The following is a 25,619-nucleotide window of genomic DNA, read 5'->3' as shown; positions in this document are numbered from 1 at the left end:
TTCCACAATTATTTGTGATAGGCAGAGAATGAAATTGAGCTCTATTTTTTTTGTGTTTTTTTCTATTTTATATTTAATTTAATCTTCTTAACACTGATCATATCTTGATCGGCAGACACAATATTATCCCGTGTGCCAGTTGTTTAGATGCCTAAATCATACGAGTATCTTATTATTTACAGTTATAAAAAAACAATGGAGTTATTTGAATTGAACAAAATTTAATTAACAAATTCTGGCGTTTCTCTTAACACTTTAAACAATATTAACAATGAATAGACAATAGATACCTTACAAACAAATATATACAAGAAACAAAACAGGATAAATCGCGCGCCAATCCACCTAGCGCACTTCGAGATTAAGTGCACAGCAGAAAATCCGCCTACGAGTTGATTACTTAATAATGTTTTATGGTGGTTCGCAAGAGGCGACAAAAATGTACAAATAAAGCAACTTTTTAAAAGTCAAAAAAAAAACATAAATCTCGCTTCTGAGAGTTACTGGTTGGCAGTTTAATACAAGCAGCGTGTCCAGAAAACGAAATAACAACGAAATTGCACTTTCTGTTTCTTATTAGTAGATACCACAAATTCCCCCGTTTAAATGAAATCAATCTGCACTTCTTGCCTAGAAGTCACCCGAATATAAACGTAAAAGTCAAATTTTCTCATGTTTCATGTAGAAATTAGAGGTAAAAGTTCCTAGCTATAATAACAACCTGTTAAAAAACTATTTTACTACTCGATAAAAAATACAGGGTCCTCAAAAATAAAATGGTATTTAATGGTTCTTAATATTTATACGTTAATAATTAGGTATATCACAATAAAAAATTTGACACTGTAGAACAATATAATGTTGTATACGTAGATATTATAATAGTCGACGTTTTGCTTCTCAAAACTAAAACTCTCTAATGGCGATCCTCAATAAAAGTGTATCTCTCACTTTAACCAGCACAAACCGAATTAAGCGTTATCACAACTAATTAAAACCTCTTCCGACTCAAAAAAGATCAACCATACATTTAATTAGATGAGATCAAGGTTTTCCAAAACTCTCCCTCTTCAGTGAATATGTGAAATTCGCATTCCCAGATATTCAAAAGTGAACAAATTTTTCTCTGGGTATTAAAATCATCATCCGTGGGATTCCGCAATCATCAGTCTTAATACACGAAAATAACTATCTACAGAAAAAAACTTTCTTTTATAAGTTAGCTATCTGGGTCTATAAGGGCCAACCCCGGCTCCCCTTCGCTTATCAACGAGTGAAGTTTGCCCGGATCGTTGATAAACACCTTTTTTGCTAAAGTCTGAAACAATGTTAACTGATTATAAAAAACACATTCTAGGCAACTTCAAGGAACAGACCTTTAAGCTCTCTAAACATTGGTCCCCGTCACTGGTATTGATTTCAGTGAGTAGACTGTTGGATCGCTCCAACTCCGCGTACAGTCCAAAGGGAATTTTGGCTAAACACTCCAGCTTCATTATGTGCAGCTTGGAACGTAAATGTTTAGCTAGATGGCCATGTATTCGGAAGGCTACATTGCAGTCCGAGCATTTAAACGGCCTTGGTTCGGAAGACGATTGGGCAGGGGATGAGGATAACTGATAAAAGAAAAATTTCTATATAGACACATCACCCAATTGTCAAGAAATCCTTTCGAAGTTTCGGTCTGCTTAACTTACTTTACTGTAGTGACCAGCACTTCTCTCATGCTTTTGTAAATGCCCCTTGGTCCGAAAACTCACTGAACAGGAATCGCAGCGAAACGGCCTTTCTAAGTAGTGAATATTCATGTGTAATCTGAAACAAAGATATAAATGAGTACAATATGTCTGTATACATTTAACAGACAATTTAAATGTATCAGGGAACAATTTTTTTGGCTTAAAATAAGCTTCAAAACTATTCTGTCAATCAAGGTCACCTTCTCGACTTTCACGGACCTTTCTTGACAATTGAGGAATGAAAATCGTCATTTAAATAACTATTTCCTTAAAACTTCGCAAATTCTAACCATTTTATACTAACTACACTCACCTCAACTGAAACGGTTTGTTGAAACTCTTCGAGCAAATGGTACAGCTCTTATTTCCTTCCGACTTGACAATGAGCTCATTGACTGCTTCTTTGTTGAGAACAAAATTGCCACCTTCCACTCCATCGAACTGCGTCGCCAACTTCAGATATTCTGAGGCCACGTTCTTCGCTGACGTGTTCTTGTCCAGCTTGACCTGTTTGGTGGCCACATCCGCCAATGTCTCCATGGCACTATTATCGTACTCTGCCGCTCTTGTAAACTCTCCGCTGCTGTTGCTTAGCATATCCACATCATGATAATTAGTTTCGGACAGTTTCCGATTGCGATCCAGGTTCCGGAAGTTCATGTCGTCAACCGGATCAGCGGTGCAATAGAGACGTTTATCGGTCGAGGTTACCGAGAGGTCCATGACTTCGTCGTTGCGGTGCAACTTGCTCTTGAAGCTCTCCTCTTCGAGGATTTTACGCTTACGCTCTGCTGGTGGAGGCTCCTGCACTATCACATCATTGACTTTAAGAGTAGGAACTGGGCTTGGCAGGAATGGAGTTTTCTCATTTGGCGGAGCCTCCTTGACGTATTTCTGAATCACATGGAATTGTCTTATGTTTTTGGGCTCGCTAGGCGCTTCTTTCCTGTGATTCTCCACTAGCGGGCTCGTGTAGGGATACGTCAGAGGTCGACTGCTGCTTTGGGTTTTACCCAAATAGGCTACCAGGCTTTCTTCTTCTTTATCTTTTTCGCTGTTTCCTGAAATATTAGCGTCGCTTGTAATGGGCTTAAATTGCAAATCATCCAGTATTTTGTTTTTCGCATAATTTGTCTTTGATACATATGCGACTTCTTCGGTAGTCATAAATTCTGGTGTAGGACTCGCAGTTCGCATTATACTTGCGGGACTCAGCATTTCAGTTGGTGAGGTCGACGTTTTTTGGGATAGAGATAAGAGACCGTATGCCGCTTCGTGTTCTTGCTGGCGCGTCATCGATTCATCTATATACACATATAAATAAAAAAAAAACATTATCACGTAATAGAACATTGACAAATCTAGAAACGCACCACTACTGTCCATGCCACTGTCATCAGTGTCCGAATCGCTGCTCTGAGACACACTGAGCCCCGTCGAAGACCCACTGCTGGTTGCCGTGTAGTTTTTCGTGTGGGACTTGCTCTTCATATGTTTGGTCAAGTTCCCTTTGGTTTTGAAACTGTAAATTTTGTACCACATTATTAAGGTGTTTGCGCCTCAAGTGTTGATGAACATATCGTTTAGTACGAGATATTTATTTATAAAACGGTAAGTATTGAGGTTACGGATTCTGCATTTATATTTTTACATCTCGTGCACATATCCGGAGGATAGAGATAAATATCAAAGATTCCAATGAAGGATATGTTCTAACGTAAAGAGGACGACGTGATTTTCATATTTTAGTAGAAAACATTGAAGAACTATTGAAATGAAAATTTGAATTGATATTAAAAATTTTTCGGTAGATTGGGATTTCTTTCATATTCTGGTCAAAATGGCGGATACTCTTGTTAATAAGACAAAACTTTATTCTTTTGTCAGTTTCTAATAAAATGATGAACGCGCATGATAATTGAGAAATGTAGAACAAATCCTGGAAATTAAAGATTTAAATTAAGTAGGAAATACCGCGTGAGATAGGAAGCATGTAATAACTTATCACATTTTCTTATTTTTTTGGATGAAATTATGAACATTTCTAGGGGTGTTTGATATATAGGTATGCATTTATTCGGCGCAACTAACATTTAGTCTCACGTCCGGTTTGACCGGAACTGGCGATAGGTTTTTTGAATTACACGGAACCAACTACATTTTTCTAGACTACTTTATTATCCTTAAAATTGTCGTTTTAATCACGTATTGCAAGTTGACATTGTTTGCTTTATTGAGGAAACGAATTTTACTAATATACATGCAAATGACGAGGAGTAGAAAATATTTATTCTGGGTTTGAAAATCCGATAATGAAGGAAACCGAAGTAAGGCGATGCATCTTAGTTTTTACTCAAATTTTTATTGTTTTCACGGTATTTTCAGCAACGGCTTAAAAAGTTTGCTCATTTCGACCCTTTGGGGGCTGGAGGCCAAAAACGTTAATTTCCTAAAAAATTTTCATTAGACTTTTCTTTCGATTGCTTACTTCATATCAAGAAGTTTTCGACTTGCTAATCCTAACAAAGCAGCAAGAGTCAACAACCTATACATGGCCTGCTTATTTAGCACACTTCGACAAAATGGACCGATACACTGGCAAAAGAGATAAAAAAAACGAGACGTAATTTTCTTGCGAATTTTTAAAATTAATAGCACGTTGAATCCGCGTAAGGAGGGGAACACCTTGATATAAATCCTTAAATCGACGTTTTCTGGCAAAGACTGAAGTATTTTCCGAATTATGGACAATATGGTGGATGCGCCTTTAGCGATTTTGGGGAAACAAGAATTTCGAATTTGGAATTAAAATGACGTTTATCTAAAAAATATACTGTGAAAAAGGAAGGTGAATCGTCTAGTTCGCGAGGTAAATAAGAAAACGTGACTTTCTTAAGAACTCAAAAAATGACGAAAAGGCGCGTTACGTGAGACACGTGCAAGGTGACAAGCTATGAAAAGTACTTAAATGTAAAACACAATACCTACCTGAAGTTGCAGTGATTGCAGGTGTAAGGACGGTCATTCGAGTGGGTTCGGATGTGTTTTTTGAGCATCGAGGGCTTTTTGCATCGGATCCCGCATTGCTCGCATACATACCGACCTCGGCCTAGCAAAAAATCAAATACTTACTGTTCCAATTTATCTATTAAGTCGAGTCACTCAAAATCAACAATCAATCTTTAAAATTTCCACTCCGAAACTCACCTCTTCCTCTAATATATGGCGACTCCTCGTTGCACTCATACCCTCCTACGAGTCCGGCCTTATGCGCCTCATCATCCTTTTCGGTCCTGCTCGGCAACTCTGTCACCAAGAACTGAAACGACCTTATACACTCAATGCCTCAAACCCTCAACAACTCACCTTATAACTCGAATGCATAATCAAATTGGCATCAGTCTTTCCCGCAGTAACAAACTTCTGATTCCTCTGTCTCGAATCGTACGCACTCACATACATTTTGTCCACTTTAGTGTCCTGCTGTCTCCACTCCGAGTACATGCTCAACTTCTTGAAATGGGGCACGTAGAAGGGCTGAGTTTTGTTCAGGGTGCAATAAACTGGTTTAGTGGAACTCTTTAGGCCTAAATAGCTGAAGTAATTGCCATTGAAGAGGTGTTGGGCGTATTTTTTGGCTACTCGGGGGGTGTCAGGACTGATTAGGATTTGGTTGAAGATGGTAGGCGTTAACCCATGGTGCTGTTTTAAGGAAGCAGTGGAGGGTTTGAGAGCTAGAGTGTTAGGTCTAACGAATTTCTTAGGTTCGCTTGAAGAGGTTTCAATGGGAGGTTTGATTTTTAGCGGCTGTTCCGCAGGTTTCGGGGAGGAAGTGACTGTAGTGGTCACAGTGGTAGTTGATGGTTGGGCCCTGCTGGGATACCCCATATCGATTGGTCCCTCTGCTGGTCCAGGCATGCCAGGCACATACCTAATGACCCTACCATTGACCAGAAGATTCATCGGGTTGTATAGGTTGTTGGTTTGGTCCGTCTGCTTCTGAATCTTAGATATGTGCTTAGATTCCTGTGAAAACATTCCGGAAAGCTTGATGTTGGGGTGCTTCAAATTGGGAGCCAGCAACTTCACCGCGTTTTGACTAAAGTCTGTTATATTCGGGTACTTTAGCACGCTCATTTCCTTCTTAGGGCTCTCTGTAGGTTTTGATTCCCTATTTTCCTCATTGAAAGTGAAGTGGTTTTTGCCCAGACTAACTACATCGATGTTGGGGGACACCGAGGTGTTTTCGTATACTCTGATTATGTCTCTATAAACCCTGGGTTCTTCCTTTGAAGTCTTGTTAGTGAGTACAGTTCCTCCAGAGTGTAAACTAGATTTAAGCACTCTGTTCTCGTTCATCGTTCCCTTAGGGAAGTCAAAATTCTCGACCTGCTTGGCCGTGTCTTTGCTATCGATGATGTAGGTCTTACTCTCTCCGGAACTGTTGTGTATCTTTACCTCCCCTCCAAAGAGCTTGTGATGCTTTTTTTCCTCGTGAAAGGGGGCTGGAGAGGGGAGGGCGTAATTAGGCGACGTTTCGTTGGTCGGACTGGGGAGATTCACCGCGTCAAAAGAAAAAGACTTGTTTTTGTCCCCCTCCACCAACCGTGTCTTGCCCAAAAAGGGTCCCGGTGAATTTAAAGGAAAAACTGCGCTTTGGAACTGGGGCATACTATCGAAAGCGTTTTTGTTTTTGGTCAGTATCGAGGCCACGTTGACTGAGCTACTCCTGGTATACTTAGCTTCCGAGGGCTTGCCTTTGCAGCTCCGCAGCTTGTGCAGTTCCAACTCCGTCACGGTCTGAAAAATCATTTTGCAGTAAATGCACTGCATGTCCGAGTATAGATTCTTCAACAGCAGCTCTTTGATCAGACTCTTCTGCATTACGGGCTCAGTCGCCTCACTCATGCACCTCTTTCGATTCTTATTGGTCAAGTTCAGCGGCTCGTCATTATACTCGTTATTGTTAACGCTATCTGCCTCGCTGAAGCCTCTCCTCTTCAACAACCCCGCGGACTCGCTATTGACGATAGAGTTGTTCTTGCTGATGATTTCGTTGATGTGATGAGACAAGTCGTTGCCGCTTATAGCTCTGTTGTCGTCGAGCTGCTGCTGGGGATGGGGCACAGTGTGGAAGCGAGGCTTGTACGGTTTGTTTCTGGCACCTTCACAGTTATTATCCTCGCCAGGGTAAACTTGTTGCGTTTGCGTGGCGTTGTCAATGTAATTCTGAGATTTAGAGTCGGTTTCTCCAGTTGAGGACTCTTGGGCCTTGACTCCCAAAACTCGATTGGCGTGAGTTCTCGACCTGCAATGTTTGTACAGATTGGAGCGCGTTTTAAAGCTGAATCCGCAACTGGTGCAAGGGAAAGGACGTTCGTTGGTGTGTGCCCTTATGTGCTTCTGCAGGACGCTCGGTTTCGAACACACCAAGTTGCAATAGTTGCACACGTACTTCCCACTTACGGGATTCCTCTCGGGAGTCGGCAGTGCCTCCTCGTTTTGCTGTTGCTGCTGGTGCTCATCCCCGCAATACACATCGCTCCCGATTGGTCTGCTACTAAATGACGTATCAAAACTATCTCTATCTGGGCGCAGTGGCACTAAACTAGATGATATGCACGATTTGGAGTTCCCACTACTTTCGCTTACTGATATGGAAGACTTGCTGCTGTTGCTGGTGGTCTGCAGCCCCTCGTTATTTGTACTTTGGTTTGGCACAGCGGTTGCATTATTGTCTTTGCCATTGTGCTGGTGCAATGGCTGCGGCTTGCGTTCCACGATGCTCAGCTGCTTCTTGAACTTCTTGTGCAGGTAGTTGTCGACGCTCCTGTCCATCGCGGCTCTGTAACACAAAGCAGGATTACTACCACGTATTCGGTGTGGGTTGTGTTATTTTTTTTAGCGGTGCTACATGTTATGAATCACTAACGCTCGCCGAGAGGCAGCGATAAACGCCGCGGAGAGATAAGGGACCATGTTGATTATGTGGCGTATAAATAAACTTATCTGACTACTTTACATCACGAGGAAAGCGCGTTTAAGAGGGTGCTGATATACCGGGTGTGTGCGGCAAAGTAACCGGAAACGAGTACGATCAATATTGTCAAGTCGTTTGGAGTCCCTGAGAATCTGCTGTGGAGTGTAGATGATGCGCTCGGGTGCGCTGCTAAACTTATCATACAATCATTAATTAGTGATTTCTCGGTAATTTGTTGCGGTTCCTGGATAATCGCACGTAATCTTTGACACTACAATTGTTTACGAGTGCAGGAACTTCCAGTGAAATTTCGGATAAGGATTTACACAGCATCGAGATAAATCAGAGTTCGCCATTTTTGGTTAGTCGATGCATGGAGTTAAGGTTTCCTAAACACCATGAAGACAATCGCAATCATATGCCAAGCACGTAGAGTAGGAACGTTTTTCCTGGAGAGTAAGGAACTTCTGTCCAGCAAACGCGGAATGACTGGACCCTCCGAATCTCAGTACCCTTTTTAACAAGAGATCAAGCAGTCTCGAAGAAGATCTACCCGAAAAACCAACGCTACATGGGAGATGCGGCGAGACTAACGGACAATTAGAAATCGCCGAGCGGCCCGGGGAAACCTCGGCACGTACACCCTCCAGGCTACAGGGTGTTATTTAGTGCATCGCCGAACTTCAATTATGGATTCTTTGAGCGATTCTAAGACGAAAAGTTTTTACAAATATAAGTCCGATAATGCTTTGCTTTGCAGATACAGGGTGTCGAACTTTTTTATAAATCGTTTTTTCGAAATCGATTTTGTTGAAATTAGGCAGTGTTATTCATGGTTATTATTGTTATTTACGCCACTGACTTTTCTAAAACTTTTGTATTTTTTCGTATCAAGTTGTATTTTTGGTTGCTTAATGCGAAAATTTTTTAAAAGGTTTAATAAATCATTAACGTATAAATAACCATAAATAACACCACCAAATTGCAACAAAACCGGCTTAAAGGATTATTAACGTTTTTATGAAAAATCGATCAAAAAAAGTTAGACACCCTGTATCTTAAAAATGAAACATTACCAAATCTATGTTTGTTCAAACCCTTCGTCGTCCAATCACTCAAAGAGTCGCCCCTTGCAGCTTGAACATACTTAAATAGGACCCTGTATATGGCCCAGAAACCAGCACGCGCCAGCACGTCTGAGCCTCGGAACATTGATTTTAATGCTTTCGAACCATAGTGGGGTTGTATAAAGTCACCCATCATACCATAGTTCAACAGTATTATTTGCCCCGTAACTGCATAGGGGCCGCATGGCTGCCATGCCATAAGATGGTGACATTATCGGCCAACACGATGAACACGAACCTAATAGTGAGGCAAATCATTTATACAGGGGGATTCAGAACTATGGGATCAAACTTCTAGGGGTTATCCAGGCCAACAATTGCAGACATTTGTGTAGAAGAACCCATGCTCGGACGTGCCTCCTTAAGGGGCTACCACCTTGTGATGCTTTAAGGCACCTGCATGAAAAAATATGTTTTGCCTAGTTTCTTAGTACGCTTTATTTTAATTTGTTTATATAAAATAACAACATAATAATTGTTCAAAATGTCGTGTTTGAAGTTGAATGTGCCTCTTTAAACGACTTCAAATGCCAGAGAAATTCGTGCAACCAGGACTTGTTCTGATTCCACTGGCGTTTTATCAACCAATGACTGTACATGTCTCCCACAGAAAGAAATCTGAAGGCGTTAGATCGGGTGACCTAGGGGGCCACGGGACTGGACCACCTCTGCCGATCCAATGTCGTCCGCACTGACGGCCCAACTATAATGCATTCAAGTTCAAGAACGATATTTTAAATAATTTCTGTAATGTCATTTCATACAAAGAAGTCTAAATAAAACGTATTGAAACTCGATGAAACACATTTTTGCGCATAATCGTTTTAGAACACCATAACGTCCACTATATATGTATATCTTCAGTTGTCGCACGGAATAATCTCTAAAAAAGAAGGGAAAATCCCATAATTCTGAATAACCCCGTATATGTCCTGAGACACTCCAACAGTGACCTCAAGTCCTGTCAAAGAGGCTTCATGTGTACCTCCAGATAGGAGCAAAATCAGTACACGGACTTCCCTCAGAAATCACAAATCTCTAAGTTTCACATTGATGAGTAATACAATCAAAGACTTTGGTAGGATCGCCCAACAAACCTACACGGACAACACCCTAGTTAAAGGGAGTGTGGAGGTGCTCTAGAAATGCCAATAAGGGAGAGTTGGCAAGTACTTATGTAGGGTCGAGGGCAGGATTGCGAAGGGCACATCAGATCTTTACGATAAAGGAATGAGAAAATTTCCAGGTGAAACGTTCCTGAATAATTTTAGATAGCGGAGAAAGGAGGGGTATGGGAAAAAGAGCCCTTTTGAGGCATTCGGGGAGACGCCCACTGGATAGCGCGCAATTAATTGCATGTTTCAGTGGAGGCTGTATGCCAGATATGAAATGCAGCATTAGGTCTATTTTCTGGCCTTCCGGGGGCCAACGAGCCACAAGCTAATTCTTCCTACACACCCAAACTGATATGTACCACAAATTAACAAATTCTCAAGTTTTAAATCATCGACCTGAATAAAAAATCAACAGATTCATTGACAAACCAGAATTGGCCGAGGCTTGTCGAACTCTGGAAATTAACAATTCGAGAAATCCTCAACTGACCTGAATTAAAATTTTTGGTTAACCTGAATTAATCAGATTAGGGGATTCTCAAGGTACTTTACCAACCTAAATCAAATTGACTAAATTCTTGACTAATTTATATAGGCTGATATAAACCGAATTTTTTCGACTAACCCAAACTAACCAGAGTTAAAAACCGAACTGATCCAAACAAATAATTACGAATTCTCAACCGGGTCAAGTTAGCCCAAGTCGAAAATTCTCAACACTTGCGGGGTTGACTAAAAAACATAGCTTTGGTCAATCGCTGCGAAATTTTATGAGGATTTTTGGCTAACTCGGAGTGACCTGCAAGTGATAATTCAATATGTATCGCCATCTTGAATTAGTAATCTCAGGGTAAAAACATAGTGAAGCATTGCACCTCGTCATTCTTCTGCCAGGTAGCGATAGCGAGCCGTCGAATACCTCGATGTGGTGGCTATTACTAGTTATGTTTTGTTTATTTTAAATTTGGTCTGATCCCTCAAACAACACCCCCATATTCCGTTCCTCCACCCTCAAGGTACGTTGGGCCCTCTCATCGAGAGGAAAATATGGGGTACTGTTGATTAAACGCAACGTGCTCGGTTGCCGTATTGAGGGAGTGGGGAGTTGAGAGAACCAATCACAGAGCAAGTTTCAAACACCGCCCCGCTGCGAAGGGCGAGGTGCGATGCTCAGCAAACAATGTCAGTTGGTTTATCATCGCCGGCCGGTGAGGTGAGCGTCGAGGTGCTCGGCGAGGGGCGATGCTTCACTAACGTTTTTACCCTAAGCGTGTTGGCTGATGCACAGTAGAAGAGAGAGATAATGAAGGCATGTTGCATACCACAATCTTAAAAAAGATTAAGTATTTATTTGCGTCAGGAATCAATAAATGTCTAGTTATGAGTGTTTCGAGAGACCTGACTATTGAGGAATGCGCACACTGCAATTGATGAAGTAATAGGAAGAGTTACTGTGATCACTATCCGCCGAGGAGCGACTACACACTCAATACATCATTGTCACCGTTTTGTGCGAATTTGCACGAAGGTCACCACCGGCAAAAGCGGCGACGCAACGAGTCATCACTTTATAAAAATACCTCCAATTCTTGTTATTTAACGATTCTGCGAATCATTTTCGTTCCGCCTAGTAGTAATTCCACAAACTTGGACGCGTTCGTTCGAAATTCCTGAGGTTTCGCTTTAAAGAAGGAGAGTGTCATTTAGTCACACTTTTTGCGCGCTTAGTAAAGAAACACCGTGAGAGGATTTCTATGAGCGCCCCTTTTAATCGTTTTCCCAAAGCAGCATAAAAACGTCATTCCATTGGAAATGTAAATAAACCGATTAGCGGGCACGAGCGCTTTCGCTATAAATAAAGTTGATTTGCTGGAAGTGCGCGATTTTCAAAACACATCCATTTCGAACCCTCGATTTCTGGATTTTTGGAAGCGTCCCAACGGCCAGAAATAATTTCTGCAAATTTCGCTACTTTTAACTGGAAGGTCCGCTGCAGGTGCCAAGCGTTGACCGCACTTAATGCATAACAATAACGAGAAAATAAGCGGCAGTCCCTCGATCTCTCGCGTATACATCTGTTTTTATCAGTAACGGTCGGTCAGGTATTCTCGGAATCGCCGAGTACCGCGCGTTGGTCGGAACCACAGGCGGTACTCTGGTGGAGTCGCCCATGCAACAATAATTTCCTTTACGCCATTACACAGCGGTTATTTTCATTCTCGCGTAAGCACCGGCAAGGGAAAACTCAATTAGCGGACGTTTAAAAATAGCTACACTGCTCGGATTTTCCTGTGAAATTGGCAATAATTTCACTAACGACGACCTTCGGTTGGGTTAAACTTAGTAGGCTGCATTCGTCGAAAAATAAATAAACAATGAAAATATTTGTTAGTTCTGCATCGATTTTAAGACAGTTATAACATCTTGTAAGGCAATGGCGGCTTTCAATCTCACTCGAAGGGGCGTGAAGGAAGAGCAGGTGCAAACATCACATTTCGGGCTGCATTAGTCACAGTCTTGTGCTGGTTATAAAATCGCACTGGTGGAAAAAAGACAGAGAGACAAATTACACTAATTAAAGAAACGAAGCCAGTTTTTATAACCTAAAAAATTCCTGCTAATAGTTGTTGAATTCCAACGTAAATTTTTCCTCATATTTAGTTAGTTCAATCCCCGGCGGCCCTTTCTAAGTTAAATTGCGTGAAGAATCTTGTTTATCATTAATATAGGGCATTAAGGAAAGGAGCTCGGCTCTAGAATTCCCTCTTTATTCAAGGTAGGAAACTCGGTTATTACTTATGAATAATAACGTCATTCACTTGGGGACAAGCGTTAGTGTCACGGTTTGAGAGAAATTTAATATTTTGAGTAAAGCAAAAGCTGCAACCGCCAACCGTTCCATTATGCTAAGCGTCAAATTATTTAAGTCCAGTTAAGTTTATTGGGGAAACAAAGGTCTTGTTAACTTGGGAATAGACGTACAATCTGGGGCGATCGCTATTTCAATAGAAACTATCCTACCAAAGTCACATGCGCTTGAATGCTGTGGACCATGGTTTTTATGGGAACTAGTGTTTCGTTGCCTCGTGAATAATCGCTAAAATAACGTCACCATTTTCAGGATTTTTTTTTCATATAGAATACAATAACTAAACTAGAAAAACACTAGTAGGTATTATTATGCATTCTACAAACGAATACAAACTATCAGTCGACCTTTGCCCTTAGCCGATGATGCTCTTCAACAACAAAGCGATTCGAAAACAGGATAAAAGCGCGCTATATTTTCACGTCCATCTGAATTAATCGGTTTTTAATTGCATACTACTTAATTCTTAATATTTTCCGATGAAATCATCGCTCCTGTTCCGCATTGGATTGTTAACTAGAAATGTTCTTGGGCGACCTTGCAGGAGCCCACTGTCGCCGACAGACATGACTCAAAAGGTCCTTGAATCGGGCCGGAATTCTAAGAAAAAACAAGTGTTTACTACCTCTGCGTTGTATAACACCATAAACTTATTGAACCCAACCCAAGAACCACGTCTGGCGACGATTCTGGGAATTTCTTCAGAAATCACCCCCTTGCCGTCAGAGAATAATCAGAACGTGGTGGGCAAAAACTTTCGGGCAGCGTTTGTTGGCAACAGGCTCGTTAGTAAACGTCATTACGAAGTTGTTCACATGTGGAGGTTAAAGGAATCTGCGCGGGGGCCCGGGGGGAACCGTGTTGCTCGGTTCGAGACAGACAGCGTATGACGCCAAAGTGATAGTCTAGCTGGCGCCAGTGAGGCTGCGTTGCCGCGTCGTGTCGGGGCCCCCTTTTGCTCTCGAGAGAAAATTGTTTTTGATGAAATCAGAGGTGTGGTATAGAAGAGATTCCCTCCCTCCTAGTGACGCTTCACAAGGCAGTTTAGTTCGCGATAGATCAGGCAAGACATGACAAATTTTCCCGTGAATTCGAGTCAAGCTAGTCAAAAAATTAAGAAGATTTTTAATAACGTTCTCAGGGAAGTTACGTTAGGTTAGTTTAAGTTAAGGGTGGTATAAATGTTGAATTCGAGGCAATGGTGTCCAACCTCAAGATTAAACTATAGGGAAAGCCCAAAGATGGTTTCAACTAAACAACCTTTAGTTACGTAATTTGCAATTATCGATCACTCTAGTCATTTGCAACAGTAAAGATTTCTGTTGAGTTCTTTGAAACGTTGAGTAAATTTGTAATTTGCCTGGCTAAAAAATTATTTCAAGTTAGTTCGGGTTAGCTAAATGTGAACAAGGCAGAGAGTAAACAAGAAAGAGGTCAGGCAGAAATTAATTAAAAATGAGCAGAAGCGCTGCGAACAATACGCGGGATAGTACAGCGTTTATGAAAAGCATTGAAAATTGGGTAAATAGGAAATTTTGAACCATGGATTTTTACGTTACACAAGTAAATCTCTGTCACGGAGTTCTCTGCAGTTACCTGAACAGAATCAGGAAGCAGGAAAATAATTAATACAGGTATTTTGAACTTAGGAACGATACAAGGCACACCCTTTTTCCCGGGGCCTGCGGAGATAAGACGAAGTACGCAGGAGAAGCTCCATGGGATGGCTTTAACAGTGCAAGATATAGCGGACGTTATGCTGACAGAGGAAAAACCATGGAAAGTAACGACAGGTATTATGTGAGGAATAATGAAAAAAAAAGGATCTAGGAAAGAGAAAAAGGGAACGGGAGTCCGTTCAGGGGGGCTGGAAGAAGGGGAACGCAGACAGTCACTAGGGAAAAATACGGTTTGAAACCTGAGAACGATTGGAAATCAGAAGAAGTAATAGGAAATTTCAACACCATTTCCCTCCTGAAGTATTGCTAGTCTAGCGCTACGGTGGTGGAATTCCCAATGAATGAATAAAGGGTTTTAGGGACAATCGGCAATGCCTATCAAAAAGTCCCACATACCAAGACCGACCACAATCTTACCACTGATAATCTGGGATTGTAAAAGACCATTTCTCTAACCTCTCTATAAAGAAAAAGGTAGTTAAATATACCGTGACCTTTCGGCTTTTTGATGTCATTCGATTACGGAACGTTCCCCTTTAAATTTCGACATTTAGGTCTGAGTTCAGGTTGATTTCACTATGTTATTGTGTGCCTGTAAGCAATAGTAAAACACCTTACGGTGATTTTGTATAAACTCTCTAAAGTCGGGTTTTGCAGAACTAACACGTTTAAACTCTACTGAACGGGGGACGCCAAGAATGGGCAACCCAGTCACAGCCTCCCGGCGGCAGTTCCTTCTCAAGAAAGATTTGATCGTTTGAGAAAAACGACTTATATTAATAAACAGTTGAAAATGAAATTTTTAAGTACTTTTATCCATAATCTATTTTAAGGTTTTAAAATTAACCTAACACCGTATCCATTACAATTAATCTGAATCGAAATTGACCTTAATGAAAAATTCGCAGTGTATTTGACTAATTTAAACCAACATGAATCAGAATTGTAGAATTATGTATTGACTCACATAAAGTAGTTTGATTGAAATCTTTGTTTTTTCAACAATCGCAATCTTATGTATTTTTGCAATCTGATCATGACACAGAATCAGGAAATAGTTGAGAGGCACTAATTTGATGTCCAAGCACATTGAAGGATTTAAAATTGCAAAATATTTTAGTGTGTTTTCAATGCTTTCTATATCAAATGTTACACATCATATCCATGAAAAAAAAACAGAGAATGGTAGGAATTGATTTCGATCATAGACTATAAAATTGATTTGAGAATTGATTAAATATAGTACTTAGGAAATTGAGGATGCAGAACATACAGATATAATACTTTCTCAATAAATTAAGGGAATATTTATTGAAATGTTGGACATCCTTATCTTGGACATACATATGTCCTTAATCAATAAGAAACAATTTTTAAAAATGTGAATTAAAAGTGAATTTAATTTGTGACAGGAAGTATACAACAGTGGCATTTTTATATTATATATTTATTGTGGAGTTTCTATGGGAATACAGATTCTCATAAAGTTGTCACTGAACAACATGGATAGGGCTTCCACAGAAAAGACAGTAAAAAAGTCTCTGATAGGCCTTGTTCACAAAGGGCTTAATATAGCAGGAAGTAAACCTTTTCTCACTTTTTAACACCATTTTCAAGAGCTGGAGTGAGATTAATATCCTGCACATCAGAATGCCACTGTGGAACTCAGTGTACGACCTTGGATATGAGAAAAAAGACTGTTTACTAACAAACCAATTGTTTACAAACTGGTCTGAACATGCCTCTTCTATACCTACCTAGGATGAGAAATAAATGTAAACAAGCATGGATAAATAAACAATAAATTGAACAAAATTTAACTTAAATCGAATTATCAACCTGCTAAGCCAAATTTTTAGAATTTCTGAGATAATTCAAAAGCGAGAACGTTCTCAATCAGGTTTTATCAAGCTTTTAAAAGGATTACGTCCCATGAATGAATGCGCGGAAATAAACAAACCGGACGTGGCAACGTCGCCTCGTACAATACCCATGCAAAATACTGCTCAAGGTTCAATTTTCCTGGAACTATTCGGATTAATTTATCGGTTTCGCAGCCCTAATTACGCAATAAACGGACAAATTGGGGCTCACCGTATCTGCGGGGAGAATCGCCCACGACTGCTTCAGGCGGCACGGCGCACTAACTTCTGTTTACATTATTATTCTGCCTTGTAAAACCACCTTCCCGCTCATCTCACGGACGGCACCTACTGCTGGTGAATCAGGGGGGCCCCCAGTACGCACTCTTTTCACTGAAATTCAGCACGAAAAGACGGATTTGGCACTGGTCCTCTCTCTCTCTGGTGCTGTGACGCGACAACGTGTTTTTTGCTGAGTCGAGTTATTTATTCAACACTTATCTGTAATTTATTAATGGGTTCCGAAAGTACTTGGTGCTGCTACGAGATAATCGAGAGGTACTGCGTGTACGGTACACACTAAATATGATATGGAGGGTCACAAGGCGCCATGTTTACCACCCGATCGGTTTGTCTCTGTCGCTCGGACGCAACGCACCGATCCGTCTGTCACTCTCGGTCGCGGCCAACTCAGATCCGTAATAATTTTGTTGCTCTTGCCTCGTACGGCGTTGCCAACTTTCACTGCATGTTAGTCATCAGATATAAATTTGAATTTGTTTACATTTGAAAAGAATAATTATCACCATATTATAACTACATCATCTTTTCTCATTAACTAATAATTACAAGACACGATTAATGCAAGTCGAAAAAGTTAGAAAAGCCCTCAAAAGAATCCAAAGTGCAAAAGCTGTTCAAAGCAATTAGTGGAATTTGGAGAGAATTTGAAGGAAACGACAACATTGATCCGGAATCGCCTGTCGCCCCCGCCCCCCCTGAGCGTCAACCATTCACTCGACTCTTTCCTCGAATCTCAAACCTGTTCGGCAGCTGTCTTTGTCTTTCTTTGGATTCACCTCGTGCTGCCTGACCGCCTCTGGTTGTTTTGTTCTCTTTTTAACCGGGCCCATTCAATGAGCTTCGAATATAGAACAACTCAACAAAAACCTGCACATTCCTATTAAATCTTTTAATGAAACTATAAAAAATTTGACAAAAAACTTAATGAATGTAATAGATGTAATTTTTTGTTTATTGAAGTATTAGTTGAACACAGTAAAATGGGTTTCTAGGTGATTGATTGCTAGGTGACTCCAAAAGTATGAGTTCATCAGAAATATATCACGGGTTCACTCTCTCTCTCTCTTTGACGCAGAAACAACAAAACATTCGATGTGGTGCAAAGTTTATTGGTACTCTGCAAGCTTACAAGTTCCCATTAATAGTTTAATATAAACTAATGACTATATCTACCCTGACGTCATCTTCTCCCCCTAATCTTAATAAGTAAATAATGATTTGTTGTTCTCGGCACAACCCCATTGCATTTCAAACATATTTAAATTTAACCACTTTATGACATATCCTAGGGACATTTTAATTAAAAATTGTCGTAAGAACAAACAAACGTTACAGACCAAGTCTATCACAGCTAAATTTAGCACGTGTGTTGGTTCAAAACTCATATTATGTAGGTATACCCAAACTATTCCGAGAATCGACACTTTTAGTCGTAATCGCCCACAGCATTATTATTTTCCTTCTTGCATAGGCGGCCCCCCGGAGGGGCCAGAAGCGTCCCAATTATTGTTGGAGATATCGGCATTGTGGAGGCCTGATTGTGTAAATTTTCAAGGTGTTTTGTGCAGGTTTCGTCACGGTGAAGCACGCATCGGTCGTGTGAGATGTAGGAGGTTTTTATCAGACATATGCCTACCGCCCTCTATTGGGATTTTCTGGTAGTTATAAGTATATGTGCAGTGCACTAAACACGGGTAATGATTGTGCTATTTTTTTTTCTTATAAAAATCAAATCAGCAAGAAAATGATTCGAAAGATGGCAGATCAGCACTACTGTAGGCATTTGTGGCTTTAACATCAATCTGACAACATGGCTAAATTAAAAACTGCAATTTTTCAGGGTGCTTGCGTCACTTCCGACGGCGGGAACAAGGCTCCAACTACAGTAAAAATAATAATTTAATAAATTGCGTAATTGTACTGCTCTGTGAATAACGATAATATAATAAATATTCTCAAATTAATTATCAGTTGTCATATATATTTTATATTATGTACAGAGTAAAAATTTAGCGAAAACAATAATAATAATAGATTATGTTACTAGGAGTGAAATTGGGTCTTTTTCTACTCAGCTCATAGATTGAAGGCCGAGACGAAGTTAAGCAGCTGCGCGAAGCAAAGAAGCAAAGACATTTCACTCTGCGTAATAAATACTATTTTTTCGAAACGGATTATCTATGAATGGGAATGACGAGTGGAATCTATCATTGAGAAAGAGATTCATCCCTTTAAAATCACTTTTTTATGGCAAATATTAGTTACAAACATTCAGGATATCATACATTTTTGGCAACAAATAGAAGTTTGATGTTCTGGTGTTAGAGGTCACTCTGAGCATGAGGGGTCAACATAAGTGTCTCGTACGTAAGACCCTTTTATGTCGCTATTTTGATGTAGTACAACGCAAAAATGTTTAATTGAAATGAGTTTGGTTGTATTATAATTTAATATTCTTAGGATTGTTTGGACAATAGATGATATTATGTACACGAGTCGTCCTTGCGATGTGATAATCGGTTTAGCACTGCTTTACCACTACTCGAACGGCAACTCTATGAAACTACTTTTACTTCTATGCCTAAAAGTGGCTCTTTATATTTGCATTCTAGAGCAAATAATGTTGCACTTTAAGGCCTTGGGAAGAGAAAATATTTTCTACTCAGATGCTCCCCGTCGTCACTTGCGGGCTTAGTACTTTGACACATTGGACATTTGCAACACTTAAAGCGCACAAATAATTTTTCTATTTCCGTTCGGAAAATAGCACTTTCCCCCATTATTGCGAGAAAGTGATTCAGGTGAAAATAATTGTGACATCTGTTCATGAAACAGAGAACCTGAGGTCAGAGCATACTCATAGAAAAAAATATTGTTACTGACTCTTGGGGAAAGTGGCTGCTTACGCGAACGATGCGCAGCGGAATTCGGATAGTCGTGTGCTAGAATGGCACTTTCCGCACTTGTTAAGACAACAATTGTTTCATGCAATTATTGAATGTACTATACGCTGGACCGTCCTTGGCTCATTTTCCTTGTTAACAAATCAGGTGCGGCATTGTTGCCGATTTGCTCTCATCACCTGTTCACATCTAAATTTGCAATTCTAGAAATTAATATTAAACTGAATTAAAACCGGAGGATTTTTTATAAATTGAGTGCAACATGTGAATAATCAAGCAGTTAAGATAGCTGCGTGATCGCACTGTCTGGTAAATAGTCAGATGCTTAATCGATTCGATCCTTGTTTACTTTTTTAACTCTCATGCTTTAGTGGCGCTATCAATGAGGGGTAAGGGCAATGGTCAAAAATGTTTTTATGTAAATGCCAAAATATTTATTTAGTATAAAAATAGGAATGGAGTAAAGTATTTGAGTAGTCTACATTGCTGTTACACCACTGATAAATATCGTTTCATTTTGAATCATACCAATGCATGAACCTCTCAGCAGCCTTTCTCCATTTTTCCAGTTTTTCGACCGCACTTTTGAGCACCTTTTCGCTCATTGTAGGCTTGAAAACATTTCCATCTTTTGCAATAGCCCTCACTTCTTCACTGTTAGCCCAGAAACCTTTTGTAAAGTAACTTTTTATATATCTCGATAAATAATAAGCAGGACCGTACTGACCGCAATTCAGTCCAGCCAAATATGCCGCCCCTAACGTTGACATCTCTTCATTGGCCCTGCGCACCTTCACACCTGTCAAATCCGCCAAAAGTTGACAAATGAAGTCGCTCCCCGACACCCCGCCATCGACGCTATATTATGGATATTAACAATACATTTATAAAAGTTATGGTGGCCGTACATGATATTTTGTAGCTTTTTATTGTCAAAGAGGTTGTAAGCCAATACGGTCCTGTAAACAATACTTTCGAGGACTGCTCTAATTAGGTGCTCTTTCCTCGTACTCGCTCCGATGCCTATAAAACCACTGGCGGCACATTCGTCATTAATTGGAGGCTGGATTTAAGTTTTTTTACCAAATAAAAAAAAAACAAGAAAAATAGTGGATTTTACCCCCAAACCACTGAAAGCAGGCACAAAGTAAACGCCACCATTGTCCTTAGTTTTATCTATTAAATTGGACAGTTCACTGACGTTGGAAATCAGCCCTAAAACATTTTTTAACCATGGTTACTACGGCACCATCTGTCCATGCCGCTTTAAATTACTAGCAGTAAAGATGGCGCTACTATTTAAAACAAATGACGAATTCGGGCCTCAAAATGTGCGCACTTATTACGAAAATATGGCCGAACGAATGAAAATGTTGGCCATTTTCTCAAAGGTGCACGTGTATCCCAGTCAAACCTACCAATTTTGAATAACCACTGCACCGACGACCCCGCATCCGAGCAAGCCACCTCGTTCAAATATACTCCGTTCCCTTTAATTCTCCATCCCACCAAAGGATATACCCCCTTCCCGGCTTCTTTTATCCCTTTTCCAGTATTAACGTTTAAAAATGCGCCGGTTCCTAAAGTCAATTTAACGTCACCCTCATTGTGACTGAGCGTTCCAAACATGGCTGCCGATTGGTCCGACACCACAGTCCCGATTTTTACGGGCACCCCGAAGATGTCGCTGCATGTCTCGCCAAAATCGAAGTCGTTATCGACGACAGGGGGCAGTATGCTAAGGGGGATATTAAAGTATTTGGGGATGATGCCCCAGCAGAGACTGAAGGGGTCGTAGAGGCCGGTGGCGCTTGCGTTCGATATGTCAGTGACGTAGGTTTTTCCGCTTGTTAGTTTATAGACAAGCCACGTGTCGATGGTGCCGAATTGGAGGTTTTGGGAACTTAGAGCGTCCCGCACATCTTGGTTGTTTTGGAAGAGCCAAAGGAGGCGTGGAGTCACCTAGAATATTAAGGATATTGACGGAAATGTGCAGGGAATTAAGAATCGCTGGGCGTTGCAAAAAGTAAATAAAGCTATAAGAAAAACGCACAACATAGAAGAAATGTCATAATGACACACATTTCTTTTGACTATAGTGCCAGAATGTTGATGTTTTGAAAATCAATGTTGCCAAATCAAATTTGCCATCATTTTGATTCTGAATATGAACTTGTGATATATCGTTATAACGGAACTTTTCATCAACATCTTTTAGAATAAATGTTTCATTTTTTAAATTATCCTTTTCGCAAATATTGAATCTTTGGTTAGCCAGGTGTTCAATACATACACCTCTTAAAACAAGGCAGGTTGCCTGCTTAATTTCAAGAAGTATTCTTGAAATTAAAAAAGTATTTGTGTCAGATCTTTATAACCATGTGAATTGCTATGTAATGCCATAATTACATAAAGGCAATCACTTCTTATAGAGATAATTGGCTTAAACAGATATGGAAATAAGATAAGGAGACCTGTGGTTCAAATAAAAGCTGGAGCTCTAGACGTCCATTAATAAAATGACGGACCAATCGATGTGATGATTTTATTTCAATGTAAATTGTTGACATTTTCGAGGATTTAGTCGAGTTTAAGAATGATTTTCGTACTTTTTGAATAGTTTGATCGTATACTTACATGACTGCAGGTGAATTTCAAATTGGCAACGATGCCGAATTTAATTTGGCGGCTCAGAAAATGCGCGACCGAGGATCCAGTGTGGAGCGCCTATAATTTAACTTATACTGAAAAACTCAATAATGAATTGAGAACATTTACAGCTAGATAGAACTTTTTCTCCCTTCATAAACGATTCATAATTAAGTAATTTTGTAGCAAAGAGATATTTGGAGTTTTACCAACGTTGCCGCAATGCCATGTTTTTTCCTAAATGTTGTTACATAATATCAACAAGATCTTACCGCCATTTTCCAAGAACTGTTAATTTGTTCTGTAATATTGGCTGCTCTAAGGTCTTTCCAAGTAATGAAATTGTGTAACGTCTCCCCAGTATCCTTCCTCCACGTCACGAATGTGGCCCTTTGGCTTGATATTGCTAGGGAGCGCACCTCGCCTACACTTATGTCTGCGTCTGCAATTTCACTTATAAACTCGCCACATAAGAAAATCTATTTAATATATGTACTTTTTATAGCCATTTTGACGACATCAATAGTGGCTTTCCATAATTCATCCGGGAAAATTTCCACCGATTTCGAGTCTGGGTAGAGTAGATTTATCTATAATAATAAAAGGTTGAGTGGAGACCAGGACGATTTATTGGTGGCACCTTATCGAAGCTGGCGCCCTTGCACTCGCCCTTATGGTCTATGATTTGGCAACGAAGGGTTGTGGTGCCGATGTCTAGGGCTGCGATGAAGCCCAACGAATCACTGGACATATTTTTGGGTCAACTGTGTGTTTGCTTCTCAGTACAGCCCTGTAATCTGTGGTGATGGTAGATTGTTGTTAATTTATTTATTTATTTATAGAAATGTTTGTAATGTGTTGGTATATACATGGGTATGTCGATTATGTGAGGTCATTGTGATAGCTTTATTTGGAATATGATTCGTTACCTATTCGTACTTACGTACCTATAAAACAGTAGCAATGAATAACAACGATTAAAATTTAACTGTTTATTTATTGCCTTCTAAATATGTTATATTCTAGATAATTAAATTTGCCTTATCAAACAGGATCGCACTAATCCCAGGATGCCCCGTACAAGCCGTATATTGTGTCACGATTGCCATGTGCATATAAACAATGACACGTGTGTACTTTGCACCAACAGTAGAGACGCACTTATCGGCGACCAATAGTAATGAGGCATTTGGTCACAAATGACGTTATATGTATATCATTATAATTAGAAATAATCCCTGAAAAGTGAATTTTCCGAGACTTGTTACATAAAAGACTCAGTCTTCCTTGAAGTTCCAACAGTTTGTGCACATAACATTATAAATAACTCATCGATTAGTCTAGCCAGATAAGCTGGCTAATATTAAACAGCTGCAGCTTCGCACGGTATTCTATAGCCTTAAATCCCGATCAACTATGTATATGAAAACACTTACCCACGAATTGCGTTACGGCAGTTGCTTAAACTCCCCATTGGGGGCCAGGTGACTGAAAATAGACCGAGGCTGGGACAAAATGCTGCCAAATCCTGGAGGGTCCAGTCCGTTCCCGACCATCAGAATGCCCCGGCCCCGTTAAATGTCTCCCCCGTTTCGGTAAAAGAAAGTTCATCGGAACTGATCACGTCTAGTTTTCAGACCCTGCGACCACGTGCTTCTAGAGGTGATCGAACCGTTTGGACTGTGTGTTTCTGGGTCATGCAGCCTTTAAGATTGAGTTAATGAAAACAGTGGCGGAGAAGGCCGTAGAAAATAATGAGTATTTAGCCGTGTGTAATTTATGAAATATGTAATAAATTCAATTAATCTCGCTTTCATAGAACAATCATAGACTACTTGTTATTGATGACGTGTGTGTTATGGCCTTTTTTGTCTCATAAGGCTATGGCTCATTTGACACAGCGTCAATCTTACATCGTTGCCGATTTTCTGATGTCAAATTATTATCAATTTAGAAAGTAATCCCGATCACATAACGATAAAAGGGCCATCACCATGGATCCGGAAGCCTTTCTGGACATCGCCAATCAGGTGGTGAAACTGAAGATGTTTCCGTACTTCGATATAGCCCATTGCACCCTCTGTGCCCTTTCTGTAAGGGACGATCTCGGGAGCGGTAAGTTAATTGTCCAATTAATAACAAATAATATCCGTTGTGAGCCAACATATTTTTACTTTGGCGCAATTGAACAAATAATTCAGTGATAACCTAATCATATGAAAGGCAACGTCGCATCGTGTCACTTTCCTAAATGCTACGAGGGCTATCTGGAATCTATATACCTACGAGAGCTGTTCAAAAAATTATTTCAGGTTCTCAGACTTTCTCGCGCAAACATCCCCTCTCTTGCTGGCTCTCCTACATGTTGGTGGTCTTTGCCGGAGGCATGGTGGCCAACGGCCTTCTTGCAGAGCCAATTTTAGCGCCTCTCAAAAACACCCCTCAAGTCCTAGTAGCTACAGCTGTCTGGTAAATTACCCTTACTAGCCTATCCTACTCTTATACCTCAAATTTTTCCCAGGTATGTGGTATTCTACACCCCAATGGACGTAGGATATAAACTGGCCAAATTCCTGCCGATCAAGCTAGTTTTCTCAGCAATGAAGGAAATCTATAGGTGCAAGAAAGTCTATGATGGGGTCACGCACGCGTCCAAGCTCTACCCCAGCGGCTACCTCATAATGATCATCATAGGGACATTAAAGGGCAACGGGGCTGGTTTTACGAGGCTCATGGAGCGGCTCATTAGGGGTGTGTGGACCCCCACAGCCATGGAGTTCATGCAGCCCAGTTTGTATGCATTTTTTCACTTGGTAATCACAAGGAAAATGGTAATTCTGTGCGTGTTTCAGCTATACCAAAGCTTCATTGGTGGCCTCGATAATCTTTATTATGGACAAGAAAACGGAACTGATTTCAGCGCCTCACGCTCTAGTTTATTTCGGAATTGTGATTTTCTTCGTTTACTTCAAGTTGTCTTCGATTATTCTTGGGATTCACGACCCCTTTATTCCGTTCGAGAATTTGATGTGCGCTTTGTTCTTCGGGGGGATATGGGACAGTCTAGCCAAGATCTTCGGAAGGGGGCAGATTAAGGAAGGCGAGGTCAAAGACATTAAGAAAACTAATTGATTTTTTACAGGTAGTGCCGTCCTTTTTGGGGGGTCCAATAGAGGAAATAATTTTTTTCTTGCAGATTATGAGGATGAATGGTAGGTTCGACGAAGTGCGGTCGTCCAATTTATTATTCCGGAGGTTGTTGTTAATTCTCTAAGGCGCACTTCCATCTTGTTTTGTAATGTTGTACTAAAAGCATAAAGCAGGATATTTGTTTTTGATTTCATTATCATTGAACATTCATTTTTAATGCTGTTCAGCTTCCCCGAAACGCTA

General features: G+C 40.3%; 3 protein-coding genes and 1 long non-coding RNA gene across 7 annotated transcripts; 2 read left to right on the top strand and 2 right to left on the bottom strand.

Moving 5' to 3' along the window:
* Positions 1-201: 201 nt before the first annotated feature.
* Positions 202-17,073, bottom strand: shn (schnurri). Its single transcript, XM_066284592.1, has 9 exons — positions 16,604-17,073; positions 5,106-7,584; positions 4,947-5,058; positions 4,728-4,848; positions 3,113-3,261; positions 2,053-3,043; positions 1,698-1,815; positions 1,377-1,616; positions 202-1,318 (listed from the first exon to the last, which is right to left on the bottom strand). Exons 2-9 carry the CDS (start codon positions 7,575-7,577, stop codon positions 1,220-1,222), a joined length of 4,302 nt encoding a protein of 1,433 aa, XP_066140689.1. The 5' UTR covers positions 7,578-7,584; positions 16,604-17,073; the 3' UTR covers positions 202-1,219.
* Positions 13,666-15,308, top strand: LOC136340559 (uncharacterized). Of its 2 annotated transcripts, none has more exons than XR_010732326.1 (2): positions 13,666-13,893; positions 14,480-15,308. It is a non-coding gene; the product is annotated as an uncharacterized lncRNA (long non-coding RNA). The 2 variants fall into 2 exon arrangements; XR_010732325.1 differs by having other exon boundaries at positions 13,666-13,985.
* Positions 17,074-19,988: 2,915 nt separating the features above from the next.
* Positions 19,989-23,802, bottom strand: LOC136340484 (putative glycerol kinase 5). 2 transcript variants are annotated; one of them, XM_066284626.1, is made up of 10 exons: positions 23,663-23,802; positions 22,867-23,023; positions 22,723-22,816; positions 22,499-22,668; positions 22,215-22,304; positions 20,996-21,539; positions 20,698-20,792; positions 20,486-20,640; positions 20,305-20,435; positions 19,989-20,247 (listed from the first exon to the last, which is right to left on the bottom strand). In XM_066284626.1, the coding sequence occupies exons 2-10, from the start codon at positions 22,975-22,977 to the stop codon at positions 20,090-20,092; spliced, it is 1,548 nt and encodes a 515-aa protein (XP_066140723.1). In that variant the 5' UTR covers positions 22,978-23,023; positions 23,663-23,802; the 3' UTR covers positions 19,989-20,089. The 2 variants fall into 2 exon arrangements, with proteins under 2 accessions (XP_066140723.1, XP_066140732.1); XM_066284635.1 differs by lacking the exon at positions 23,663-23,802 and adding an exon at positions 23,174-23,321.
* LOC136340524 (trimeric intracellular cation channel type 1B.1) lies at positions 23,752-25,551 on the top strand. 2 transcript variants are annotated; one of them, XM_066284685.1, is made up of 6 exons: positions 23,752-23,888; positions 24,181-24,341; positions 24,539-24,695; positions 24,748-25,020; positions 25,079-25,368; positions 25,423-25,551. In XM_066284685.1, exons 2-5 carry the CDS (start codon positions 24,221-24,223, stop codon positions 25,356-25,358), a joined length of 831 nt encoding a protein of 276 aa, XP_066140782.1. In that variant the 5' UTR covers positions 23,752-23,888; positions 24,181-24,220; the 3' UTR covers positions 25,359-25,368; positions 25,423-25,551. The 2 variants fall into 2 exon arrangements, with proteins under 2 accessions (XP_066140782.1, XP_066140790.1); XM_066284693.1 differs by having other exon boundaries at positions 23,855-23,994.
* The last annotated feature ends 68 nt before the right edge of the window (positions 25,552-25,619 follow it).

Source organism: Euwallacea fornicatus, chromosome 1, assembly GCF_040115645.1.
Source record: "Euwallacea fornicatus isolate EFF26 chromosome 1, ASM4011564v1, whole genome shotgun sequence".
Classification (NCBI taxonomy): Eukaryota; Metazoa; Arthropoda; class Insecta; order Coleoptera; family Curculionidae; genus Euwallacea; species Euwallacea fornicatus.
Note: the sequence above shows the minus strand (reverse complement) of the source record. Positions and strands in the feature narration are given on the sequence as shown.

Coding starts and splice junctions, on each gene's coding strand:
- LOC136340524 (XM_066284685.1), top strand. CDS start 24,221: ATGGATCCGGAAGCCTTTCTGGACATCGCCAATCAGGTGGTGAAACTG. Junction 24,342..24,538: donor AAGGGACGATCTCGGGAGCG/GTAAGTTAATTG, acceptor AAATTATTTCAG/GTTCTCAGACTTTCTCGCGC. Junction 24,696..24,747: donor CTAGTAGCTACAGCTGTCTG/GTAAATTACCCT, acceptor AATTTTTCCCAG/GTATGTGGTATTCTACACCC.
- LOC136340484 (XM_066284626.1), bottom strand. CDS start 22,977: ATGTCCAGTGATTCGTTGGGCTTCATCGCAGCCCTAGACATCGGCACC. Junction 20,436..20,485: donor AAAAAGCTACAAAATATCAT/GTACGGCCACCA, acceptor TCCATAATATAG/CGTCGATGGCGGGGTGTCGG. Junction 20,248..20,304: donor TTTGGCTGGACTGAATTGCG/GTCAGTACGGTC, acceptor ACTTTACAAAAG/GTTTCTGGGCTAACAGTGAA.
- shn (XM_066284592.1), bottom strand. CDS start 7,577: ATGGACAGGAGCGTCGACAACTACCTGCACAAGAAGTTCAAGAAGCAG. Junction 3,262..4,727: donor TGCAATCACTGCAACTTCAG/GTAGGTATTGTG, acceptor CAAAATTTACAG/TTTCAAAACCAAAGGGAACT. Junction 1,319..1,376: donor AATGTTTAGAGAGCTTAAAG/GTCTGTTCCTTG, acceptor ACATTGTTTCAG/ACTTTAGCAAAAAAGGTGTT.